The sequence below is a fragment of the Schistocerca serialis genome, chromosome 1, assembly GCF_023864345.2.
Source record: "Schistocerca serialis cubense isolate TAMUIC-IGC-003099 chromosome 1, iqSchSeri2.2, whole genome shotgun sequence".
NCBI lineage: Eukaryota > Metazoa > Arthropoda > Insecta > Orthoptera > Acrididae > Schistocerca > Schistocerca serialis.
Window position 1 is genome coordinate 381,698,828 of NC_064638.1, and position 27,792 is coordinate 381,726,619.

Here is a 27,792-nt window from a genome sequence, read left to right on the forward strand (position 1 = left end):
CGTCTGTTTCAGTAGCTAAGAAAACGTTCTGTCTTCCACTGCCATGCCAGTCTTCGACATCAAAATCACCGTTCTTAAGGCATTGGAGACATTCTCTGTACGTTCTTCCACTAATAGTTCCCTCACCATTGGTCTTACCCAACATTTTAAGAGCCACAGCCGCAGATTTCTTCATGTTAAAGAAGAAAATTAGAACTTCCCGCAAATGGAGAGGAATGGGTAGGTAAGTTGACGTACTTAATCGAGAATAACCTTATGATGCAGTCATAAATCGACTAATATTTTATGGCATTATATTCACAGATGCCTAAGCGTATTGTATTACACCTATGACCACCCACCTGAATCTCACTTGCCGCTACTGCCGTCTATTGCAAAACGGCGGAAGCAAAGTTGTAGACCTAATACTAATTTAGAAGGATGCTGAAAATTGTGTGAACTGATAGTGTAGAAGGTTCTCTCCACGGGATCGGGAATGAAGAATATGTGGAAAACACCGACAAGAGCAATGGAATGCTTTGACAGGACATGTGTTAAGCTATCAGGGAATAACTTCCATGGCACCGTAGGGAGCTGCAGAGGGCGAACATGGTAGAGGAAGGCATAGATTGGAATACTGCCAACAGATAACTGAAGACGCCAACGGGCTTGCCGCAGTGATAATACTGGTTCCCGTCAGAGCACCGAAGTTAAGCGCGGTCAGGCTTGGCTAATACTTGGATGGGTTACCGTCAGGGTCTGCCGAGCGCTGTCTGCAAGTGGGGTGCACTCAGCCCTTGTGAGGCCAATTGAGCAGCTGTTTGACTGAGAAATAGCGTCTCCGCTCGAGAAAGCAGGCAACAGCAGGGAGATTGGTGTGCTGACACATTCTCCTCCATATCCGCATCTAGTGAGGCCTATCGGTTGAGGATAACATGGCGGCCGGTTGGTACCATAGAGCCTTTCGAGGCCTCTTCGGACTGAATACCATAATAACTGAGGTCGTTGCGTGTAAGTGCTACTATGAAATGAAGAGGTTGATACGGGAGAGTCAGATAACTGGTGACATTACCACTCGTCTACTCTCCACACAACCGCAAAGAAACACTCAATCTACGATTTGAATGTTGCAATAGTCTGTACGAAGTGGGGATCCAAAGACCGAAGACCAGATAGTAAAAAGGGATATTTCGCAGACAATGATGCCTCAGTTGCCTGCCTGAGCTGTGTTGTAACTGGAGCGACTTCGTGTTTCTTATTGGTGTGCGGGTTAGCGACAGTGCACAATGGACGGGCGAGAGTTCTACTGGCTGCCGTAAAGCATAACAACTACCACAACGGGGTACGAAATTTCGCTCTTTCTGGAAGAGTTATTGCTTTTAGAGGGGACACTTTCCTGGGAAGAAAGAATTTTTAAGGAAAAAAAAAAGTGTGACAGCCAACAGGAACGGCGGTCAGAAAAATTCGGTTCCATTGGCGAGACTCAGTACCTTAGCTAGTCAGCCAGAAGTAACGTCGAAATACTTTTTCTGTAGACAGTGCTGCGCAGCTTCATTGTATATAGAATGTATATTTCGTTCTGAACCGGCTTTTTGCTTGTAGTATTTTACTTTTAGCGGGAAAACGGTACGTTTCTGGACACGAGTTCCCACGCTAAACTTAACTGTCTTGGCCGCCACTACAAGTCCTCAACATCAGTAAAGAGAATTTAAGATACGCTCTTTATTTCCACCAGTCACCATATGCAAAACATCGACGGTCCATAATAAGACTAAGCGTACAGTTCGGCTAAAGTCGTTTATGTAACAGATCCTTCTATAAAATTAAAAAAAAAAAAAAAAAAATATTTGACGGCAAGGAACCTTTCTTAAACTCGATGTGACTTTGAGGTGGTCTCTTCACCAAAACTGGTGGTCTGTGAATACATATTCATTATAACAGCTTTTGACAGCTCCGCGGTTTCGTTCATTCAAACCAAGAAAACATAAAGCACGAATGTCGGAGAACGCCAAGAGAGACAAGAGAATCGATGAACTCTTACTTGTGGGACAGTTTGCTGCTATTACTGATACGAGAAAGTTTAACGTTTGCAAAAAAATGGTTCAAATGACTCTGAGCACTATGGGACTTAACATCTGAGGTCATCAGTCCCATAGAACTTAGAACTAATTAAACCTAACTAACAAAAAGGACATCACACACATCCATGCCCGAGGCAGGATTCGAACCTGCGACTGTAGCGGTCGCTTGGCTCCAGACTGTAGCGCCTAGAACCGCACGGCCACTCCGGCCGGCTGTGTCTATGATTACTGAAGCAGATTATCGTACGTGTCCGAAATTACTACTCACTAGAAAACATGATGCAATTTGGACTTCGGTGCAGACAGAAGAATTTTTCAGACCTCGAAGCCACGAGAAATAACATGTAAACCTTCTCTAAAGACCAAGACCTTAGCTTTTAGAGGCAAATATCCAGCCAGAACGAGAGAAACTCCACATAACAGATGTACTGTGCAAGGGTCTAACACCCAGTACATTAGCTGTTACGTATCTTACGACATTACTATTGATGTCGATCACAAAATGAGTAAGTATCAGATATGTGTGGGACAAGCAAAAAGATTAGCTGGAACAATGCGGAAAGAAACGACAGTAAAATTTCATAAAGTAATGGCTGCGCCTGTTTTACAATACAACTCACAGACATTGGCGGAGAATGCTAAACATCTTAGTAAGAAATAGGATCAGGAATGAAATTCCCGACGTACATGAAAGACAGCACGAGACTCGACAGAGTTAAAAGTGATGAAGTACGGAGAGAACCGAATATTTATAAAACAGAACATACACTCCTGGAAATTGAAATAAGAACACCGTGAATTCATTGTCCCAGGAAGGGGAAACTTTATTGACACATTCCTGGGGTCAGATACATCACATGATCACACTGACAGAACCACAGGCACATAGACACAGGCAACAGAGCATGCACAGTGTCGGCACTAGTACAGTGTATATCCACCTTTCGCAGCAATGCAGGCTGCTATTCTCCCATGGAGACGATCGTAGAGATGCTGGATGTAGTCCTGTGGAACGGCTTGCCATGCCATTTCCACCTGGCGCCTCAGTTGGACCAGCGTTCGTGCTGGACGTGCAGACCGCGTGAGACGACGCTTCATCCAGTCCCAAACATGCTCAATGGGGGACAGATCCGGAGATCTTGCTGGCCAGGGTAGTTGACTTACACCTTCTAGAGCACGTTGGGTGGCACGGGATACATGCGGACGTGCATTGTCCGGTTGGAACAGCAAGTTCCCTTGCCGGTCTAGGAATGGTAGAACGATGGGTTCGATGACGGTTTGGATGTACCGTGCACTATTCAGTGTCCCCTCGACGATCACCAGTGGTGTACGGCCAGTGTAGGAGATCGCTCCCCACACCATGATGCCGGGTGTTGGCCCTGTGTGCCTCGGTCGTATGCAGTCCTGATTGTGGCGCTCACCTGCACGGCGCCAAACACGCATACGACCATCATTGGCACCAAGGCAGAAGCGACTCTCATCGCTGAAGACGACACGTCTCCATTCGTCCCTCCATTCACGCCTGTCGCGACACCACTGGAGGGGGGCTGCACGATGTTGGGGCGTGAGCGGAAGACGGCCTAACGGTGTGCGGGACCGTAGCCCAGCTTCATGGAGACGGTTGCGAATGGTCCTCGCCGATACCCCAGGAGCAACAGTGTCCCTAATTTGCTGGGAAGTGGCGGTGCGGTCCCCTACGGCACTGCGTAGGATCCTACGGTCTTGGCGTGCATCCGTGCGTCGCTGCGGTCCGGTCCCAGGTCGACGGGCACGTGCACCTTCCGCCGACCACTGGCGACAACATCGATGTACTGTGGAGACCTCACGCCCCACGTGTTGAGCAATTCGGCGGTACGTCCACCCGGCCTCCCGCATGCCCACTATACACCCTCGCTCAAAGTCCGTCAACTGCACATACGGTTCACGTCCACGCTGTCGCGGCATGCTACCAGTGTTAAAGACTGCGATGGAGCTCCGTATGCCACGGCAAACTGGCTGACACTGACGGCGGCGGTGCACTAATGCTGCGCAGCTAGCGCCATTCGACGGCCAACACCGCGGTTCCTGGTGTGTCCGCTGTGCCGTGCGTGTGATCATTGCTTGTACAGCCCTCTCGCAGTGTCCGGAGCAAGTATGGTGGGTCTGACACACCGGTGTCAATGTGTTCTTTTTTCCATTTCCAGGAGTGTAGAATAAAGAGAGACTGCACTTGCACCTGAGGATATTAGGAGAAGGAAGGCTACCAGTAAGAACAACAGAAGCCTTATCTTATAGACCGAGTGGCAAGACATTAGAAGACCATACAAACGTTGGCTACAATTTCTTGCATGACCGGAGCAGGCGGATCACCTAACCCTTAGGTGGCGGGGAAACACGATCAGATTGCGGTCAATGAGCTATTCAATTAGTAGTTCGTCTGTTTTCGGTCCACACTATACTTTTGGCCACACAATTCCTACAGCCATGACGAGCGTTTGTCTCTGACGCCGGCCGGAGTGGCCAAGCGGTTCTAGCCGCTACAGTCTGGAACCGCGCGACCGCTACGGTCGCAGGTTCGAACCCTGCCTCGGGCATGGATGTGTGTGATGTCCTTAGGTTAGTTAGGTGTAAGTAGTTCTAAGTTCTAGGGGACTGCTGACCACAGCATTTGAGTCCCATAGTGCTCAGAGCCATCTGAATCTTTTTTTTTTTTTTTTTTTTTTTTTTTTTTTTTTTTGCCTCTGACGCAGAAAACTCACTGTTTACGTCAACAAAGGAACCATCAGCGCATTTCCCTTAACCGATTTAAACTACGGAGGACCTAAATATGGATTATCTGGAATGGGGCGGGATATGGCAAAGTTAAAAGGGTGTGAAACAGTCAGTAACTTTCACGCTATAGGAAATCGGTGAAATAGCAAAGATTAATAAAACGCTGTCTGGTTTTCAGCTGCGTCAAGTGAATAAAATTATACGATCTTTCACCCAAGCACTCCTTGGCCACTGTCAAGAGCTATGACTGCCAACAGACTGCAGGTATGCTCCTTATAGACACTAGCTGCCCGCTGTGACGTCACTGATGCTCGCGGCATCGACACATAAGGATATGCGTTGACTTGGTTTTCGATGTACCCGCTTCAGCCCCACAATCGCCACCGTCTCTATTTCGGGTGTTACCCGTGATTTTTATTACAATGGCTTATTCAATTACACAATCCCAGAAACTGTTAGTACGATCCAGGACGGGTGTTTGGTCCGATTTTGTCCGGTGTCCGTTTTCTAAAGCATGCCCAGCTAAAGCAGATTCCTCGGGGTGGCGTAGGCGATAAAACCTGTCATGCTCCTTCCTGCGTTGTTCCACAGTGCGCACTGCTTGTCCGACGAAAGACTGATCACACTCGCAAGATGCTGTAGACCCCAAGTGTTCTGAGACGTGCTGCGTCTTTAACTGGTCTCAGTAATTGACGGATTACTATCGGAGGCCTTAAGATCCATTTGATCTTCTGTAGTTTCAACAGGCGTCTTATCTTGCCCGATACGGAGTGACAGAACGGCAAAAACGCAACTTTCTACTCCTGCTCCTTAACAATGGTGAAGGAGTGCTTGGCCGAAGAACTTTTTTCAATGTTACTAGCGCGAGCAGTAAACATAAAGGTTTCACATACTATTTGCATCGAGGCCATAAGAGACCAGAATTTTGGAGGATTCGCTCCCGACAGTCAATTGATGGTAGACGTTTTTTAGGCTTGCTTCTTGCTGCTAGTCACAGTATTCCACTTATAATCGAAAGGGAAGCCAACGGAATTAAAGAAAAAAGAAAGGCAGATCATAATGCTGCGTGAGTAATCCAAGAGAGACAGAGAGGGAGGGAGGGAGCGATGATACTACGAAAGAACGAACACCTGGAATTCCTTGTTGCAGCCGCCACTCGTAGTTAAAAATACTTTCCATTTCATTTTTGTTCCGTCGTACGCCACGCAGTCTATATACCTGTTACAGACCCTGGCCTTGGCTCAAGAGTATAGGATGCGTGTACACAATGTTACGCGGTGCACAAACGGGCTAGAATTCGCGACGCCATTGTCTGAGTAATCACGGCCGGTATCTAAAGCTAAAATAAAAAAAATGAAAGCGGACATTGTTTGTGAGCACGTGCTGACTTTTAACATGTGCATAACCGCTGTATTAACGAGTGTTGCAGCGAACGGCCGGGAACGGGCAGAAATTACTTTCACGCAAACACCGCTGCGTATTAAGAGACAATCGTTAACAATTGCGACAGCTGTGTGGAAATTTCGCTTTATGACCTCCGAGCTTTTCACTGCGTGGTAGTACGAATCGGAGAGGAGTTTCAACTGAAATTAAAGTTAACAATTGCCACTGTACAGTGCCATGGTGTATAAATAAAAAGGGTGGGGAAAACTGAACTGTCTCTGGAACTATTTATAACATTCACCGACCCTTGTTAATGAACCCGAGAACGGCCCATCACAAGAAATGCTGCAAACCGTGATGATGTCGCGCAGGCTGTCACCTGCCTATGCATGCGCATCTCCCGCATGTTCTCCCCTAGTGGATCACTGACTCGTGACATTTGAGTGAGACGCACAGACGTGTTTAGAGTACAGCTGAATGCGACACAAAATGGTGTTCACCATAAAACAGCGCTTGTCGAGTCTTACGCGATCCACAATTCGTGGAAAATGTGTGCGGGACTGTTTACACAGGAGTTTAAGACGGAAGTGCTTAGGCCAAACCTCCAGCAAAGTCTGCAGCGCGAAAGGGACTCTGTAGCTCACAGAAACCACATCTATTCGAAAAAGAGTTCGAACACGAAAAAAGATTACTTTAGTGAATGAAAGCCTGGAATAAAATCAGGCAAAATTCAACGCCGTTTATCTGTCCAAGTGGAAAGTAAAAGATCGTCGTGTCGAAACATCATCAAAAAATTGGTCCAGGTCTCAGTAGGACCCGCGCACTGGGGGTTCCGTACAGACTTAATTATGTACCTGAGTATGAATGGCAGGAAACCAGTCGATATATGATGAAATGTAATTAACGACGACCCTATGCGAGCGCGAAATTCGTTCTAGTTAGCGATTACGTCCTCATTTAACTAGGCTCAAATCTCATAACCCACTGCCTCCGTTGACCAGAAACACAGTACTGTCCAGTACCTTAAGGTTTGGTGTGTGTGTGTGTGTGTGTGTGTGTGTGTGTGTGTGTGTGTGTGTGTGTGTGTTAAAGTAGGTGTTCCAGTGTCGTCCTTACATTTGGAGCCAATACTGCACTCGTCTGTCCAATGAGTTACGGATTCTGCAAATACTCTGGGATTATCACATAAGGCTTGACAAGACCAGTTAGCTGCTCCAGATCTTCATCCATATCAACAAGGGTGCTGTACATGTCACTTTATCCAGATGACTCCAAACAGCAAGCCGGCCGGTGTGGCCGAGCGGTTCTAGGCACTTCAGTCTAGAAACGCGCGACCGCTACGGTCGCAGGTTCGAATCCTGCCTCGGGCATGGATGTGTGTGATGTCGTTAGGTTCGTTAGGTTTAAGTAGTTCTAAGTTCTAGGGGACTGATTACCTTAGAAGTTAAGTCCCATAGTGCTCAGAGCCATTTGAACCATTTTCGTTTTTATGGTCTGATGACTTTACGAGACGGCAAACTACGCCATATGCAAACTATCTAAGTGGGCTACTCATCTTGCCTCATAAGTCGAGAACATATAGCACTTTTTTACGGAACACCAGGTATCACTTCGTCTCGTCAATTACTATTGTTACTTACTACTGTGACTTTTCTGACCTGAAAGCGGGAATGCAGTAGCACGACTGCGACGGGAACGTTGAACCTAAACTTATTTTCTCCTTCGACTGCGACGATACTCCACAGGCACGCAGTTTTATTAGACGCCTCTTGTGAGGAACGGTGTCAAAAGCCTACTGTTAATCTATAAATACGGAATCAACTTCAGATGTACTGCCCAAAGCACTCACTTCTTCGAGTGAGTAAAGGAGCAGTTGTCTTTCACAAGAACGATACTTTCTGAACACGCACAGGTTGTGTGTTAATAGATACTTTTTCTAGGACGTATTTCATAATACTGAATCACAGTGTATGTGGCAAAATCCTAGGTATGCGTATTACTGGATGTAAGGACAAAACACTACGCAGAAGCTGTTAAGTCCCTCTTGTACGCCATATCTTACAAGCTTATCGTAGGTTGTGATTTCATATAAGTTTCTTCAAAATTTTGTGACCGAGCGAGGTGTTCTAGTAGGGGACGTACTGGACACGCATCCGAGAAGAGGGGAATTCAGATACCTGTACCGTCATCCACAATATTGTTTTCCAACTAAATCGCTTGAGTGGATGGTTCGATGGTTCCTACAAGGTGTCAGTGGAGAGATGATAGCATTCGAAGCATAAGTTAGTAGGCTACTGACGGCGTGACAAACGTCATCGTAGACACATTGAAGATCTCGTACCAGAAAATCTCGTTCTAAGTTGAGGCGTTATGTTGGATACATGTAGAAAAAAGTAACAGGAGAGTGTATTGCTTAGCTTCGCCAGTGGTACAGGCAGTGCGAAAAAGAACATTGAAAAAGAACATTGTGGAGTCAATGACGGGAATTAAGAACTGTTAAACTGGAGCAAAATTGTAGCTTCACCAGTGAGATTTTGATGAATAATATTAGTTACCAGAGCTGCAAATATGTGTCTTAATTTGAAAAGATTTTCAGTTTTTACTATTAAAAGCAGTCCAAATAATATCTGAACCTGTTTTACAGGTTGCCTTGTAGAACACGGGCTAGTTCGACTTCCGTGTAACGAATAGTTCATATGCGCCTTTAATTACTGCTCTTTATATCAGAGCTTCATTAGTGATCATAGTATTAAATCCTTAGAGCCTTTCACTTAATTACATTTCGTAGGAGGTGAAATTTGCTAAGTTAGCAAATCGAGGTTGACTATGTTTCGTAAAGCGGACTGGGAAAACTGATAAATGCCAGTGGAGGTTATTGACTTTTCGTATTAGCTCACTTCGGTGTGATACGTTTAACAATGGGTACCAGAAAACAGATGAGAAAGTCAGTAGACAACGCTAGGAGAAAGTTTGCAATCTCCGGGAGACCAAGTGGGAACCTATGTACACACTGCAACAGCAAGGCGGAAGAGAAGAAAACAGCCAATAGTGGGCGAACAGTCACCTGGTGATTGTGCAACACGCACTTCATAATTGAGTGAGGATCAGAGTGAAGCTGTGGTCTACCAGTGCTGCGTTCTGTCTAAGGGAAAAAGTGTTGTACAAAGTGAAGAAGATGTGGTAATTTTATTAAATGTAAACGTCGTGTGACTAGGGTCTCACATTGGTTAGACCGTTCGCCGGGTGCAAATCTTTCGATTTGACGCCACTTCGGCGACTTGCGCGTCGATGAGGATGAAATGATGATGATTAGGATAACACAACATCTAGTCCCTGAGCGGAGAAAATCTCTGGGAATCGAACACGGGTCCTTAGGATTGACATTCTGTCGCGCTGACCACTCAGCTACCGGGGGCGGACGGTAATTATATTGAAATTAACCTCTTAGGTTCCTAGCACAAATCATTTGCTTCATGACTGACCTCGGACAACTATTATAAGCCCTAATAATGGATCGTTTCTGCTGAAACATAATTTGTTTGCAGAGGCCAGAATACCATTTGTGATATGAAGGTACCAACGAGCAGATGAAAGATGAAGGGATGTGGGACCGGGATATCTGTGGACAGATGCAAGAGACTCGCACGCGGTTGTTGCCTAGTAGACAACGGGGAGGAGGGGGGGAGGAGGGAGGGGAGGAGAGGAGAGGGAAATAGAGCGCCAAACTGAGAAGTAGGCGAGGCTGACGATTCGGGTGAGATGTACTGCTGAATTGTGTTTGAATTGAAGAGGAAGAAATTTTTATTTATTTATTATTGCTTGCTATCTGGACACAGACCACTTGAAACCTAATGCAGATCATATTTTCATGTACGTGCAAAATGCTGTAAACAGCTGTGATTAAACATTCACTACCCGATTAGTAACAATAATTGTTAAAATTAAATAGAAAATAAAAAAGTAAAACACGCGAAACCCTTAAATCGTGGTACTAAATTTTGTTGACCATCTACAATACCCATGGCTTACTAGGGGTTCCTGATCTTAACCATTGGGGCAGCTATGGGGGTAAGGAAGTTAGCCTGTATTATTTAGGAAGCAATTCTACATCTATGACCTAAGCTAACATTGCTTACGTCTGTGCGAATGACTTCCGGATTGCTGGGACAACATACTGCATCTCTAGTAGCAGAGTTTCAGGAAACACGTAGTCTGCAATAATCCTGAATCCACCGCGTGTCGGCCCTGAGACAGCCACAGTTGAACTAGTGCCGTCGTACGTAACCCCAGCGGTGTGAACCAGTGCGACCTCAAGGATTCCCTGCACCCTGCTCTTGTTCAGAGACTCACATAAGTCACCTACAAGCTCTAATTAATTCTGCTTTCCAGCCGTGTCAGTTTCTGCTGTATTTTCGAATTCTGAATATATTCGGGGTGATCTATCTTACATGGGGACTTTACGGACATATTCTGTTCGATTTTCTTGATACTTAACGACTCGAAGCTGAGTGCTTGGACACTGAATTCCTCAACCAGTTAGATGCAGTTGAAAAAAGACCTCCTTTGAAAGCAGAAAGGCTTCTGAGGGTTGTTAAGTTACAAATGTCGTAATCGTGAAGTTGCTGGTTCGTATTCATTAGTAGCAACTTTTTTTCCTTTTATTTATTATCATATACAGAAATTAACGAATATTGAATCATAATTTTAATAATAATAACATTATTATTTTTAATACGGTTGTGTGAAATTAAATTAAAATTTGGTAAACAAACGCGAAATGCCTTATTGTTATACGAAAAAGAACTATATACATGAATAATACTGTTCAATCTCTAAAAAATGAAAAGTATTTTTTTTTATAGTTCATGTTCAAAATTTTGGCACCAAATTTTAATTTATTGTGAAAACTCGCATTTTTCATGAAATCAGCAATTAAAAGTTTTACTATGTTATTTTGTTAAAAATGATGATTGAGTATTTTTAATTGATATTTTCATTAGATAATAAATATGAAATTTGTATGCAACTAAAATAAAACTGTTACTAGTGAGATACCAACTAGTGACTATACAGTCACAAGCATTTTCACCAAGCACTCAGCTACCGATGACTGGCCAGTAAACTTGAAAAAAACAGAGCTCGGATATCTTCTGATCGTTAAGGCCTAAGTTTCGTACTGCTTTAGGAAATTGATACCCGGGTGCTGATCTTCAAGTCCTGCAAGTATGAGGAGGCCAGTCCCAATGAGTTGACACGTCTTGTGTAGCGGCGGTTTGGCTTACTATCGAAGGAGTGCAGTGCGGCAGCCCATTCGTATATAAAAGAACACGTCGCTTCTTGGCTGCTTGGTAGCTGCTGACTAAGAAGTCGGTGAAATATTTTCGAAAGTTTAATTTTTCACTCAAGACAAGACGCGGCTTGAGCATTTTTTTTTCAAGTATTACTCTTACATTATTCTCCCATCCCTCACCCAAATGGGACGTCTATGAGGGATCGTAATGATTACGTAAGCAATAGCTATTTTTACATTGGTTATTTAGTGGTTTGTTATATTACTTTCTAACAATATCGTATGTTACATTTACCACAGTTGAATTCCGCCTCTTAGCGCGCGAAAAGCCAAGGACGCCAGTTGGCAAGCTCCCGTCCCTACCACGTGGAAGCACTTATTTGCAAAATTAATGTCCTAATATTCTACTTTTCTAACTAATAACAAAACTACATCAGTTATAAAAACACCGAGCGAGGTGACGCAGTGGTTAGCACACTGGACTCGCATTCGGGAGGACGACAGTTCATTCACGTCTCCGGCCGTCCTGATTTAGGTTTTCCGTGATTCCCCTAAATCGCTTCAGGCAAATGCCGGGATGGATCCTTTGAAAGGGCACGGCCGATTTCCTTTCCCGTCCTTCCCTAACCCGAGCTTGCGCTCCGTCTCTAATGACCTCGTTGTCGACGGGACGTTAAACACTAATCTCCTCCTCTCCTAGTTACAAAAACACAAACAAAGGACTATTTTCAGACTTAGGAGGCTGAGAGGCAGCTTCAACTTTCTAACTTCTTCGTTGACTAGCTCTATTCTATCTTTCGATATGAGAGGGTATGGCCATCTCTTGACTTTAACCTTCTGCACCTTTCTTTGTCATACCGTGCATCAGCGCTTATCCGTTATACCGGCAATACAATAGGTCGGCCGAGCCTTACGTGGCACCCACCCGTTTTACACTGAGGTGAAAAAAGTCATGGAATAGCGAAACGCACATATACAGGAAGCAGTAGTACAGCTTACATGTGGTATAAAAGGGCAGTACATTGGCGGAGCTGTCGTTTGTACTCAGGTGATTCATTTGAAAAGCTTTCCGACGTGATTATGACTGCACGATGGGAAGTAACAGACTTTGAACGCGGAATGACAATTGGAGCTAGGAGCATCAGGCATACCATTCCGGAAATCGGTAGAGAATTCAATATACCGAGATCTACAGTGTGAAGAGTGTATCGAGAATAGCAAACTTCAGGCATTATCTCTCATCACAGACATCACAATGAGCGAAGGCCTTCGCTTAATGAGTGAGAGCAGCGGTTTTTGCGTAGAGTTGTCAGTGCTAAAAGACACTGCTGGAAATAATCACAGGAATTAATGTGGGATGTATGACGAACGTATCCGTTATGGCAGTGCCGCGAATTTGGCGTTAATGGGCTATGGCAGCAGTCGACGGACGCGAATGATTTTGCTAACAGCACGACATCGCCTGCGGCGCCTCTTCTGGGCTCATAGCCATAGCGGTTGGATCCTAGACAATAGAAAACGGTGGCTCGGTCAGATGAGCCACAATTTTAGTTGGAATGAAATTACGTTTGGGTTAGACTGTGACGCAGAGGGCATGAAGACAAATTGTTAACAAGACACTGTGGTAGCTAGTGGAGGATCCATAATGGTGTGCGCTGTGTTTACATGGAATGGACGGGATCTTCTGGTCCAACTGAACCTATCATTGAATGGAAGTGGTCATTTTCGGCTAGTTGGAGACCGTTTTCAGTCATTCATAGACTTCATGTTCTGGATGACAATGCACAATGTCGCCAGACCGCAAATATTCGCGACTGATTTTGTCGGCCAGATCGACCGACATGAATCCCATCGCGCATTTATGCGACGCAGTCGAGAGGTCAGTTGGCGCACAAACTCCTGTACCGGCAACACTTTCGCAATTAATGACAGCTACTACAGGGGCTGCGTGGCTCAATATTTGTGTAGGGGCTTCAGACTTGTTAAGTCCGTGCCACGTCAAGTTGCTGCACTACACCGCGCAAAAGGAGGTCGTGCACGATATTAGGAGCTAATTAGAATTATATTAATACCGTCAGCTGGTCACGGGCGTTGATATATACCACCGGGGACACGTGAAAATGTGTGCCACGACCGGGACTCGAACCCGGTATCCCCTGCTTCCACGAGTAATGAGTGTGTTGGGGTGGGACACTACGAATGTAGTGTGTGGACATGCAAGGTGAGAATGTGAGTCTCGCGGGAGGCGTGCGTGAGATAGTCCCTGCAGTCGCACCATCCTCTGTGTCCTCGGTGGCACAGATGGATAGAGCGTCTGCCATCTAAGCAGGGGATCCCGGGTTCGAGTCCCAGTCGGGGCACACATTTTACTCCTGTCCCCGGTGATAGATATCAACGCCCGTGAGCAGCTGACGGTATTAATATAATTCTAATTTCGGTCTAGACGGCTGCAGGTCATTAATGGTGTCTGTTCTTTCGGACATGTCCCAAATAACAGACACCATACCCATATAAGTACCGGGTGATCAAAAAATCAGTATAAATTTGAAAACTTAATAAATCACGGAATAATGTAGAGAGAGAGGTAAAAATTGACACACATGCTTGGAATGACATGGGGTTTTATTAGAACAAAAAAAAAAAACACGGTTAGAAAATGTCCGACAGATGGCGCTGGACGGCAAAACGTCAGTGACTGCGCATGACAATCGTGTATAAAAGGAGCTGTAATGAGAGAGAGAATCAGATGCGCCAGCAGTCACAGCATGTTGACGTTACCTGAAAAGGCGCTTTTAGTGAAGCTGTATTAGCAGAACGGGAAAGGTGCTAGTTCAGCGTTACGATCCTATCGCCATAAGAAGGGGATTCGAACGGGTAAAGGTACGTTGACAAATGCAGCTGTGGCGAGAATGATTTCGAAGTTCGAAGCCACGGGTTGTTTAGACGATAGACCCCGTAGTGGCCGACCGAGCACAAGGCGTAATGCTGCTGAGACAGTTTAGGAAGAAATGGAGACTGTAGTGGGTTCGTCTATGCACGGGGAAGTCAGCGCTCGTGCAGTCGCACGTCGCACCGGCATTCCATACACTACTGTTTGGTTGGCACTTAGGCGTAACCTCCGATGCTATCCGTACAAAATCCATCGGCATCATGAACTGTTACCTGGCGATTTAGTGAAGCGGAGGGCATTTGCGGTATGGGCGTTTCAAAAGATGGCGGACGATGACGATTGGTTGAATAACGTGTTGTTGACCGACGAAGCTCACTTCACGCTCCGAGGGTCATGTCATCGTCCACAACTGCAGAATCTGGACTACCGAAAATCCTAGAACTGTCGTGGAAACTCCAATGCACGACGAGATAGTCACCGTATGGGTTGGATTTGCCATATCTACCGTTATCGGGCCTTTTTTCTTCGAGGAAATACGTGATTCCGGTTTTGTAACTCCTACCGTGACGGGTGAGAGGTACGCCGATATGTTACAGAATCATCCCCAGCCTGGCTGGTAAACACCTGCTGGAACGTACGATGTTTATGCAGGATGGCGCTCCACCCCATATTGCTAGACGCGTGAAAGATCTTCTGCGCGCGTCGTTTGGTGATGATCGTGTGCTCAGCCGCCACTTTCGTCATGCTTGGCCTCCCAGGTCCCCAGACCTCACTCCGTGCGATTTTTGGCTTTGGGGTTACCAGAAGTCGCAAGTGTATCGTGATCGACCGACGTCTCTGGGGATGCTGAAAGACAACATCCGACACCAATGCCTCACCATAACTCCGGACATGCTTTACAGTGCTGTTCACATTATCCCTCGACCACAGCTATTGTTGAGGAATGATGGTGGACATTTTGAGCATTTCCTGTAAAGAACACCATCTTTGCTTTGTCTTACTTTGTTATGCTAATTATTGCTATTCTGATCAGATGAAGCGCCATCTGTCGGACATTTTTTGAACTTTTGTATTTTTTCTTTTTGTTCTAATAAAGCCCCATGTCATTCCAAGCATGTGTGTCAATTTGTACCTCTATATCTACATTATTCCGTGACTTATTCAGTTTTCAAATTTATACTGACTTTTTGATCACCAGGTATATTAGGAGGTATCCCACGACCTTTGTGACGTAGGAGGCGGCTGGGAAGGCGAGGCTGAAGCGCGCGGCGCTGACCTGCTCCTCCTCGAGGCCGCCGATGCTGCCGCAGGAGCGCACGCGGTCGACGGCCAGCTGGTCCCTGGAGCTGGCGAGCAGCAGGTCACCCGCCGAGCGCCGCTTACACGACTCCGGCAGCGCGCCGCAGCCGCCGACGCCGCCGCCGCCGCCCGCCCCCGCCAGCAGCGACAGCTTTGTCCGGGAGTCCGCTGCCATCAGCGCAGACTCGAAGCTGCCTCGCCAACTGCAACCACAACACGACGGCGTTCACTCGCTGACACACCACCACCAACATACACAACAACGAGAGAAGACAAAGCGCAGTCAGCACCTAGACACGACTGGGTTCAAAAAAATGGTTCAAATGGCTCTGAGCGCTATGGGACTTAACTTCTGAGGTCATCAGTCCCCTAGAACTTAGAACTACTTAAACCTAACTAACCTAAGGACATGACACACATCCATGCCCGAGGCAGGATTCGAACCTGCGGCCGTAGCGGTCGCGCGGTTCCAGACTGTAGCGCCTAGAACCGCTCGGCCAACCTGGACGGCCGACTGGATTCCCCCAGAACTATCATCAGCTGCTCCAGTATTGAAAAATATACAATCTGCTACACAAAAACATGTCTTTAGCAGTTAAGAACGGTAGTAGGTGTAGGAGTAATCCACTAAATTACAGGCCTATATCGTTAACGTCGATATGCAGCAGGATTTTAGAACATATATTGTGTTCGAACATTATGAATTACCTTAGGAAACGGTCTATTGACACACAGCCAACATGGGTTTAGGAAACATCGTTCCTATGGAACACAATTAGCTCTTTATTCACATGAAGTGCTGAGTGTTATTGACAAGGGACTTCAGATCGATTCCATATTCCTGGATTTCCGGAAGGCTTTTGACACTGTACCACACAAGCGGCTCGTAGTTGGGTTGGGTTGTTTGGGAGAAGAGACCAAACTGCGAGGTCATCGGTCTCATTGGATTAGGGAAGGACGGGGAAGAAAATCGGCCGTGCCCTTTCAAAGGAACCATCCCGGCATTTGCCTGGAGCGATTTAGGGAAATCACGGAAAGCCTAAATCAGGATGGCTCGTTGTAAAATTGCGTGTTTATGGAATATCGTCTCAGTTACGTGAATGGATTAGCGATTTCCTATCAGAGATGTTACAGTTCGTAGTAATATACGGATAGTCATCGAGTAAAACAGAAGTGATTTCTGGCGTTCCCCAAGATAGTGTTATAGGCCCTTTGCTGTTCCTTTTCTATATAAACGATTTGGGAGACAATCTGAGCAGCCGTCTTCGGTACTTTGCAGATGACGCTGTCGTTTATCGACTAATAAAGTCATCAGAAGACCAAAAAAACTGCAAAACGATTTAGAAAAGATATCTGAATGGTGCGAAAAGTGGCAGTTGACCCTAAATAACGAAAAGTGTGAGTTCATCCACATGAGTGCTAAAAGGAACTCAAACTTCCGTTACACGATAAATCAGTCTAATCTAAAAGCCGTTAATTCAACTAAGTACCTAGGTATTACAATTACGAACAACTTAAATTGGAAAGAACACATAGAAAATGTTGTGGGGAAGGCTACCCAAAGGCTGCGTTTTATTGGCAGGACACTTAGAAAATGTAACAGACCTACTAAGGAGACTGCCTACACTACGCTTGTCCGTCCTCTTTTAGAATACTGCTGCGCGGTGTGTGATCCTTACCAGACAGGATTGACGGAGTACATCGAAAAAGTTCGAAGAAAGGCAGCACGTTTTGTATTATCGCGAAATATGGGAGTGAGTGTCACAGAAATGATACGAGATTTGGGCTGGAAGCCATTAGAAGAAAGGCGTTTTTCGTTGCGACGGAATCTTCTCACGAAATTCCAATCACCAACTTTCTCCTCCGAATGCGAAAATATTTTGTTGACACCGACCTACATAGGGCGGAACGATCACCACGATAAAATAAGGGAAATCAGAGCTCGTACGGAAAGATATAGGTGTTCATTCTTTCCGCGTGCTGTACGAGATTGGAATAATAGAGAATTGTGAAGGTGGTTCGATGAACCCTCTGCCAGGCACTTTAATGTGATTTGCAGAGTATCCATGTAGATGTAGATGAAGAAGAGACCTCGTTGCATGAACCTCAGACACTGGAAAGTACTGCACTGCCCTTACCTTAGATTCCTCGGGGAAAAAAGAAGGAAGTCCACAGTAGTTGGAGCAAAGCACAGATCACACTTGCCTATATACAGGAAGGGTAGTAAAAGTAATCCGTAAATCAATATTCTTGACAGCCCTCTGTTGTAGTATCTTAGTACATAAAATGATCTTAAACGTAATGAGGTATCTTGAACAAAAATCCTCCTCCTCCACGCCGTACAGTATGGACTCCGGAAACATCTATCATAGGAAACCTTCGTCTACGTCTACGTGATTACTCTGCTATTCACAATAAAGTGGCTGGCAGAGGGTTCAATGAACCACCTTCAAGCTATCCCTCTACCGTTCTACTCTCGAACGGCGCTCGGGAAAAACGAGCACTTACAATTTTTCTGTGCGAGCCCTGATTTCCCTTATTTTATCGCGATGATCATTTCTCCCTATGTAGGTGGGAGCCATCAGAATGTTTTCACAATCAGAGGAGAAAACTGGTGATTGAAATTTCATGAGAAGAACCCGTCGCAAAGAAAAATGCCTTTGTTTTAATGATTGCCACTCCAATTCACGTATCATGCCTGTGACACTATCTCCCCTATTTCGCGATAATACAAAACAAGCTGCCCTTCTTTGTAATTCGATGTCATCCGTCAGTCCCACCTCATGCGGATCCGACACCGCACAGCAATACTGCAGAATAGGGCGGACAAGCGTGGTGTAAGCAGTCTCTTTAGTAGACCTGTTGGACCTTTTAAGTGTTCTGCCAATGAATCGCAGTCTTTTGTTTGCTCTACCCACAACATTATCTATGTGATCGTTCCAATTTAGGGTATTTGTAATTGTAATCCCTAAGTATTTAGCTGAATTTACAGCCTTCAGATTTGTGTGACTTATCGCGTAATCGAAATTTAGCTGATTTCTTTTAGTACTCATGTGAATAACTTCACACTTTTCTTTCTTCAGGGTCAATTGCCACTTTCCGCACAATACAGATAATTTATCTAAATCTCTTTGCAATTCGCTTTGGTGATCTGATGATTTTACAAGACGGTAAATGACAGCATCATCTGCGAACAATCTAAGACGGCTATTGAGATCTTCTCCTATGTCGTTAATATAGATCAGGAACAACTGAGGGCCTATAACACTTCTTGGGGAACGCCGGATATTAGTTCTGTTTTACTCGATGATTTTTCGTCTATTACTACGAAGTCTGACCTTTCTGACAGGAAATCGTAAATCCAGTCGCACAACTGAGGCGATATTCCATAGGAACGCAGTTTGGTTGGAAGACGATTGTGAGGAACGGCGTCTAAAGCCTTATGGAAATCTAAAAATATGGAATCAATTTGACATCCCCCTTCATCCCCTAATTTACGATATTTCAGTGCCTGTGTTATCCTGATACGACGCAAAGTTTCTTTATGGAACAGACACTGCGGCGACTACAACCGTTATGAAATACATTAAATATATTCGAAATTGCGAATAAGGGCAATTTTCATTGTCGTTATTCCATTCTACAGCTGATGGTTGTCCTTATTCGTTATTACGAATACATTCAATGAAACAGAATTTCTTGACTTTCGAAGAATACTGGACTCAGTACCACAACTACACTTATTATTGAAGTACTGTCATACTGGGTATCAAGTGAAAACTCGTGACTGTGAGTTGGGTCCCCTGCTGTACACGTTGTATATTAACGACTTTGTGGGCAATATTTATAGTAACCTCAGCTTTTTCGCATCTGATGCGATTATCTCTAATGAAGCGCACAAATATTAAGTCGCTTCTTCATGAGATTTCAAAGTCGTCCAAAGATTGCCTTCTTCCTTTAAATTTTCAGAAACGTAACATTCTGCACTTCATGAAGGGATAAAAGTAGTATCCTAAGGTTACAATATCAACGGGTCACAATGTGAGTCGGTCAACTCTTTACAACTACCTGAATCCAACAATTTTTAACGATAGGCGCACAGGCGGCGTAAATACTGATCAGAATAAGAACAAGAACGAAAGACGGTCTGAGAATTAACCAAGACTGGTACATGAGTTCTCACAGGGTCATTCTGTCGAAGTAGCGTCATAAAGGAACTACTACTGTCGCACTGATGTCAAACGCAAACATTGCCTCTGTTTTAACAGTATGTTTGTTCACAGAGGTGCCACCTACACAAGTGCATAGTTCAAGAATGGTGTTCTTGCTGCTCTGCACTAGGATATTGAACGATCCCGAAGGTCGGTGAGCGGATGCTGAAGCAGATATGCAAACTGACCGAAGGCTTCCGATGTTTGCCGATTTCTGCCGACTGAGGAGTGGAGCGAGGCTATTAGAAATGGAGTGCTTCGAAGTGTTTGACAAATGAATAAGCGAAATGGAAAACAGACCACATATATCACATAATTTAATTCGACTTCAATATCCTGTCAAGATACGCCGTAGGTGACAGGCATCTATCTTATCTTGAAAAATGTGCATCGGATTTTGATACCAAATATAGCAGAGATTCTGACACAGCGGAGCCAGTCAATGAAGTAGCTCCTGCCAAGTGCCAGACGAAAGAACTGATGGTGAGCATTGACACGCTTCCCATTTGGATTTTTTGAAAGTTTTTATTTTATTTTTTCCAAAGTATGGGTTAAGAGATGCTTAGACAAACATTAAGCAGCATTGACTATACTTATGAAAATGTTAGCGACTGCAGCATCTACCGAATTATAGTCGAGTACTGGCGTGAAAAGACTATCAAAGTTTGCTATCTTGTCGATCGAACACGACACAGCTACTACAATGGACGTCAATGGCAAGGCACAGTCCATGAGTTTGGTTCGGTCATATGGCGGAAACGCAGTGTAAAATTACAATGCAACGAAACTCCTGGAAAGGGATACTTTCTCAACTCTTAATTACAGCCCTTACCCGCTTATTCCTAATTAATAAATCATGCACTATTTATAATTTATGAGGAACAAATGAAATCTGCTCTTTATTAAACATCGTGGTAAAATCAATTTACAGCGCCTGTCACGAACAGTTTTGTCTTCCTTTCAGTTTTTTTAGGAAGTTTACGCATCTTGTAATTTATTTACTACAATAATAGATTTATATATACTAAGATGGTATCTGTTCTTTCGGACATGTCCGAAAGAACAGATACCATCGGTGACCATGCAGCTCGTTAGAATGAAATTACAATGAAATGAACACCCTTAGCTGCTTACAGGCGTTGACATACGTCCACGGGGACAAATGAAAAAATGTGCCCCTACCGGGACTCGAACCCGGGATCTCCTGCTTACATGGCAGACGCTCCATCCATCTGTGTCCTCGGTGGCTCAGATGGATAGAGCGTCTGCCATGTAAGCAGGAGATCCCGGGTTCGAGTCCCGGTAGGGGCACACATTTCCATGTGTCCCCGTTGACGTATGTCAACGCCTGTAAGCAGCTAAGGGTGTTCATTTCATTGTAATTTAATAATAGATTTAATTTGTTGTGGACAGCATCTGACACAAATACAGTTCATTTAAATATTAGTTGTTCAATTTTTCTCCAGTTCTATTAGATATAGGTACGGTACAAAATTATCAAATCTGCTAAATCTGTGTAGAAAAAAAGGAAAAACAAGTCAGAAGAAAGCCCGTTTACCCGGGAGGGGGGGTGGGGGGAGGGAGAGGGAACGCAGCTTTGAATTTATGCCAACTGCCTATGGTTAACTCGGTATTTCTCTGGCCGTGTACTGTCCTTACCCTGAACGGTCCTTCGAACACCTCAGTGCTGGACTAGGCATGGTCTTTTGCTATTCCTATGCCCCTGTGTGTTTTGTGTCCAGAGGATGAATAATTGGTGCAGGGACTAACAGTTGACCACGGACGCATGTCAACGTAACGTGCTGCGCACTAATAGAAAAGGTAATGAGACCAAATGCTGTTCGACTGCGTTATTTGCGGCAAACCACTGAAGCAGAAACTTCCGTCAAATACGTAGAAGTAACCGTCCAGAGCGACCTAGTGTGGAATGAGCACTTGAATTCCTGGGTAACATTCGTTGGAAGAATCGTAAGTGAATGTAATGAATGCACGGAAGAACTGCTTTACAAAACACTTGTTCAACCGCTTCCTGAATACTGAATATTTCTTCCATAAGGGACGGCATTTTGAGGGCTGCGACTGCTCATCAATGCAAATAAAACAGTTTCTGAATCAGTGACAAAATAAACAAGTGATTGACGCAGAAACTGTTTCATTTGTATTACTGGACACTGTTCGTCGGTCTGGGACTCTTACCAGGTTCTCTCAGTAGGACGGAGGGCGGGAGGGAGGGAGGGCGAGGGAGAGAGAGAGAGAGAGAGAGAGAGAGAGAGAGAGAGAGAGAGCGCGTTCCGCCATGAGATCATTTAGTCGACGCAACAAGAGCGTTGCGGAGGTTCTCAACAAACACCAGTGGCGAATGACCGAACCGAAGATCAGATGTGTAACAGTTGTTTTAGAAAGCAGGGAAGTAATAAATCGAAAAAGAATGATTTTGTAGACTATATACTCCTCATCGCACACCTACAGTGACTTTCAGAGAAAAGGCATTTCGGAGCTTGTTTTCGTGGCTTGGACTTATTCATTTTCGTTCCTAAATTATCGATGAATGACTACTCCTGCGTCACACAGTAACGCAGTAGGTAATGTGAGTACCGACCAAAACGGGAATGTACACTACTGGCCATTAAAATTGCTACACCAACAAGAAATGCAGGTTATAAACGGGTACTCATTGGACAAAAATATTATACTAGAACTGACATTTGATTACATTTTCACGCAGTTTGGGTGCATAGATCGTGAGAAATCGGTACCGAGAACAACCACCTCTGGCCGTAATACGCCTGGGCATTGAGTCAAACAGAGCATGGATGGCGTGTACAGGTACAGCTGACCATGCAGCTTCAACACGATATCACAGTTCATCAAGAGTAGTGACTGGCGTATAGCGACGAGCCAGTTACTCGGCCACCAGTGACCAGAAGTTTTCAATTGGTGAGAGATCTGGAGAATGTGCTCGCCAGTATCCAGAAAGGCCCGTACAGGACCTGCAACATGCGGTCGTGCATTATCCTGCTGAAATGTAGGGTTTCGCAGGGATCGAATGAAGGGTCGTAGCACATCTGAAATGTAACGTCCACTGTTCAAAGTGCCGTCAATGAGAACAAGAGGTGACCGAGACGTGTAACCGATGGCACCCCATACCATCACGCCGGGTGATACGCCAGTATGGGGCTGATGAATATACGCTTCCAATGTGCGTTCACCGCGATGTCGCTAAACACGGATGCGACCGTCATGATGCTGTAAACAGAACCTGGATTCATCCGAAAAAATGACATTTTGCCATTGGTGCACCCAGGTTCGCCGTTGAGTACACAAACGCAGGCGCTCCTGTCTGTGATGCAGCGTCAAGGGTGACCGCACCCATGGTCTCCGAGCTGATAGTCCATGCTGCTGCAAACGATAGTCCATGATGCTGCAAACGTCGTCGAACTGTTCGTGCAGATGGTTGTTGCCTTGCAAACGTCCGCATCTGTTGACTCAGGGATCGAGACGTGGCTGCACGATCCGTTACAGCTATGCGGATAAGATGCCTGTCATCTCGACTGCTAGTGATACGAGGCCGTTGGGATCCAGCACGGCGTCCCGTATTGCCCTCCTGAACCCACCGATTCCATATTCTGCTAACAGTCATTGGATCTCGACGAACGCGAGCAGCAATGTCGCGATACGATAAACGGCTATCGCGATAGGCTACAATCAGACCTTTATCAAAGTCGGAAACGTGATGGCACGCATTTCTCCTCCTTACACGAGGCATCACAACAACGTTTCACCAGGCAACGTCGGTCAACAGCTGGTTGTGTAAGCGAAATCGGTTGGAAACTTTCCTCATTTCAGCACGTTGTAGGTGTCGCCACCGGCGTCAACCTTGTGTGAATGCTCTGAAAAGCTAATCATTTGCATATCACAGCATCTTCTTCCTGTCGGTTAAATTTCGCGTTTGTAGCACGTCACCTTCGTGGTGTAGCAATTTTAATGGCCAGTAGTGTAATTATTGTGCCTTCGCGGGTAGAGCTATGAATGAGCACCAGGGATGTGAATGGAAGCTGCCGAGTGGTGAGGGTGTGATGCCGGTGGCAGCCGTGCCCGTGCGCAGCTGGGACTGCTGACGGCGCCGCGGAGGCGGAAGTTGTGACGTCAGCCGGAACGTGCCTCTCGAAGGTGAGTCGCGGGCACTCAGGGACACAAGGCACACCAACTAGCATCAGGCGGCAGCCCAACTTAGCAGGTCCTAGCAGAGCCCACCACGGAGGGCACAAGCTTTACTTCCCGCCATTTGAAACGATGCCGTGCTAGGTGTAGCATTTTCCATCCTCTCCCTCCTCTCCTGCCCCTTTGTCAGCGGTCGCTTTTCAAGGGTAATAGCCTCGTGTGGCTCCCACGATGGTACGAGAATTTCAATTTGACGCCAGATCCGCCAGATGCAAATCGATACTATTGCTTATTTCGTCGAGCAGCTACTCATTTGACCCTACGAGCCTGATTCGACCTCACTCCACATCTCATTTCTTTCACAGTGTTTTTCCCACCGCTGTTTCCATGATTTGCCAAGTTTGGTTTGATTTTAAGTTCTTGACTGAATGCCCCTTCTATCGCCACAGTCGTAAGTGAACCTAGGCCAAAGTAGTCGTGTGTGCCATTCCTCTCTGAATCGTGTAAACTTTAGCCTGTATGTTATCGTATTTGAACTGCTTGCGTATCGTATTCTTCGAGACGCAGATCGGTGAATAATCCGGAATTTGCCTGAAAACCACATTCATGCTCACCGGTGGACCAGACCAACGTCGCTGCGTGGTTTAGATCCTGGTCTGGCTTATTTCCGTGTCCCACGAACTTCCGTGCTATGCTTTAAGCCGAAACAGCAGATCCCATTCCAGATAGTATCGCCACAGAAAAATTTAACAGCCGCCGGTTTTGTGACTATATCCCAGGTTAACGTAAGTAGATATTAGCGCGCCCGGTTAGTCGTGCAGCCTAACGCACTGCTTTCCGGGCGGGAAGGCGTGCCGGTCTCTGGCACGAATCCGCCAGGCTGATTAGTGTCGAGGTCCGGTGTGCCGGCCAGTCTGTGGATGGTTTTGAAGGCGGTTTTCCATGTGCCTCGGCGAACGTGAGCTGGTTCCCCTTATTTCGCCTCAGTTACACTATGTCGGCGATTGTTGCGCAAACACTTTCTTCACGTACGCGTACACCACAATTACTCTACCACGCAAACATTCTGGTTACACTCGTCAGGTGTGGGCATTCTTGGGCGGGTCCACTGGGGACTGAACAGCACAATAAGCCTGGGTTGTGTGTGGGGCGGCGGACGAGTGAGTCGACTGCTGTAGCCTGTTGTGGGGCTGTATGCCACTTGAGACTACGGAGGGGACGAGGCCTCTCCGTCGTTCCTAGGTCCCCAGTTCAATACAATACAATACAATACAAGTAGATATTAGCTTTGTCATTAAGGGAAACATCTGTACAGCACGAGAGACGGTCTGCCGCCTACAAAAGGAACACTGCAACGAGGAGTTTTTGTACCGGTATATGTAAGTCGATAAAACCAGAAATCAGACCCACATTCAGGAAATAAACAGTATGGGAAGATGTGGGTGTTGTACATTGTCGTCCTGGACAAGGTCTTTGGTGATGGTGGCATCGCATTGCCTTTCGCCGACGTCAAGTACGTATCTCTGTCATTGGCAGTCGGTAATGACGATTTTACAGTATAGTATAGTGCAGTGTAGCTGTAAGTGCGCGGAGAGATTGAGTGAAACCCCGTGCAAATATGTAGCCTACTCCTATCGAATAGCATCAAAGGAACCACAAGCTTAAAGTCTTCTTCTTTAGAAGATGCATATAAAATTTTTAGTAAGAAAATGTGCTCCTCCAGCAGGCCTAATATACACGGTGAAAATTTCTCCCACCACCAGGGTTCGAAATGGCTACCCACGAATCGAGCGGAAGCGCTCGAGAGTGCGACAGTGACCGCAGCTATAGAGACGGGATCGGTATGTGTAAGGAACTCCATGCTGAAATTGTAGCTACACAATTATGATATACATTTGAAATTAGTAACGTTGTAAACCGAGGCTTCCACATTGCACGATAACCTGTCCATGGGGACAGCAACGGTTTGCCATCAGATACGCGCACACTACTGGAATCACTCTTACGGCAGCGTTGGGATTGGACGTATTTGCCGTCTTTCCCCTCAAAGTAAGATGAATAAGTTGCTGATATGACCTTATTACCCAGGCAAAAAAAAGCAACACACTCAAGGACAATGTCATTTTATTGGCAAGTGAAGTCACAGATGGTTCATTATTGTAGGAGTATACGACGACAAATTCAGACGAAATGAAACAAAAGTCATATAAAGCATGCTCAGACAGTCGCAACGATACCGTATACCTCCCTATTGCGGCAACGCAGGCGTGTATCCTCACATGAAAACGATCATTCTGTGATACACTATCCCAAGCATTTTGCGCCTTGGTTGCAACTCGGCAATGCTTCTTGCAGGCCCTGATGAACAAGCAAGTTCCAGCTTTTTTGCGTCCCATACGTGTTCAATCGGCGAGAGATGTGGTGGTCCTGCTGGCCAGGACAGTTGTACACCACGAAGAGCGCACTGCGTCGACACAGTATTTTGTGGACGTGCATTGTCCTGTTGAAAAAGCACACCATCTCACTTTCGCAGAAAGGCATTAGTACAGGGATATCAACCTGTGAAATGTAGCGAGTATTGGTTACTTTACCCTGCAGAAACACCAACGAGGAGGAGATCAGTGTTTAACGTTCCGTCGACAACGAAGTCATTAGAGACGGAGCACAAGCTCGGTTCAGGGAAGGGTGGGGAAGGCAATCGACCCTGCCTTTTCAAAGGAACAGTCCCGGTAACTGATTGAAGCGATTTTACGGAAATCACGGGAAACCTAAAACAGGATGGCCGGACAGGGATTTGAACCGTCGTCCTCCCGAATGCGAGACCAGTGTGCTCACTGTTCCACCTCGTTCGGTATAAATGCCAAATGTGACCACGAGCTGTAATTAATGGTCTTCCACACCTGTGATAGGTTTGTGTGTCGTGGTCGAATGCACTCTGGAATAGGCAGCCTGCCAAGTTTACGCCATACACGTGTACGTCCATTATTCACCTACAAACATAACCTACTATCATCACTAAGTACGACAGGCCGCCATTCCAGTCTCCAGTCAACTCTTCCAAAGGACCAGAGCAACCACGCTTGCCGGTGTAGTGGTGTCAATGGTAGCCTGGCAAAAGGCAGAGGTGATCTTAATCCCACTGCAATCAGCCGGTTCCCAATGGTCCCTGACGCCACAGCAGGTGGAACATGTGCCAAGATTTCGCCCCTGAATGATGTTCGGTCGGCCATCGCTGTACGCATGCGTCGATCTCGACATGCATCTGCTCTACGCAGACATCCAGAACCTGGTCTACTGGTGTGGGAGTGTTCCACAGACCAATGTTGAAAACAACCACACACCACCCATATATTGTGTCCAACATGGCATCAATCCATCGATACGCCCATCAAGCTTCTGAGAGGATCAAAATCCAACCCCGTTCAAATAACTAAAGCTGTACAACAGGGGTTTGTGCTCTTCGGTCGGGCATGGTGTATCGTAGAATGAATACTGAAAACAATGTTCGCCTCTCAACCGAGCACAGTTACTGCCTGCAGAGTCTAAACAGTCCTCCTGAGCGCTATGTGATCGCCGTTGACCGTGACAAATGAATCACTAACACTACAGCCCCTCAGTATGCCACTAAACACAGTCCTTGAGGATGTTGCCTTTCTTTCCGGCAGCGTACATTGCATCACATACGTTCCGCAAACAATGTAACTGCTGATATACAGAAATGTGCTACTGTGTCGAATTCATATAGTT

General features: G+C 45.8%; 1 protein-coding gene across 1 annotated transcript in view; it reads right to left on the reverse strand.

Moving 5' to 3' along the window:
* The window catches only part of LOC126470940 (uncharacterized), a 520,283-nt gene that overhangs the window by 393,152 nt on the left and 99,339 nt on the right, over nt 1-27,792 (reverse strand). Inside the window, exon 3 of the mRNA XM_050098993.1 lies at nt 15,651-15,876. Coding sequence (XP_049954950.1) covers nt 15,651-15,876 — 226 coding nt within the window. The remainder of the gene's footprint in view (nt 1-15,650; nt 15,877-27,792) is intronic.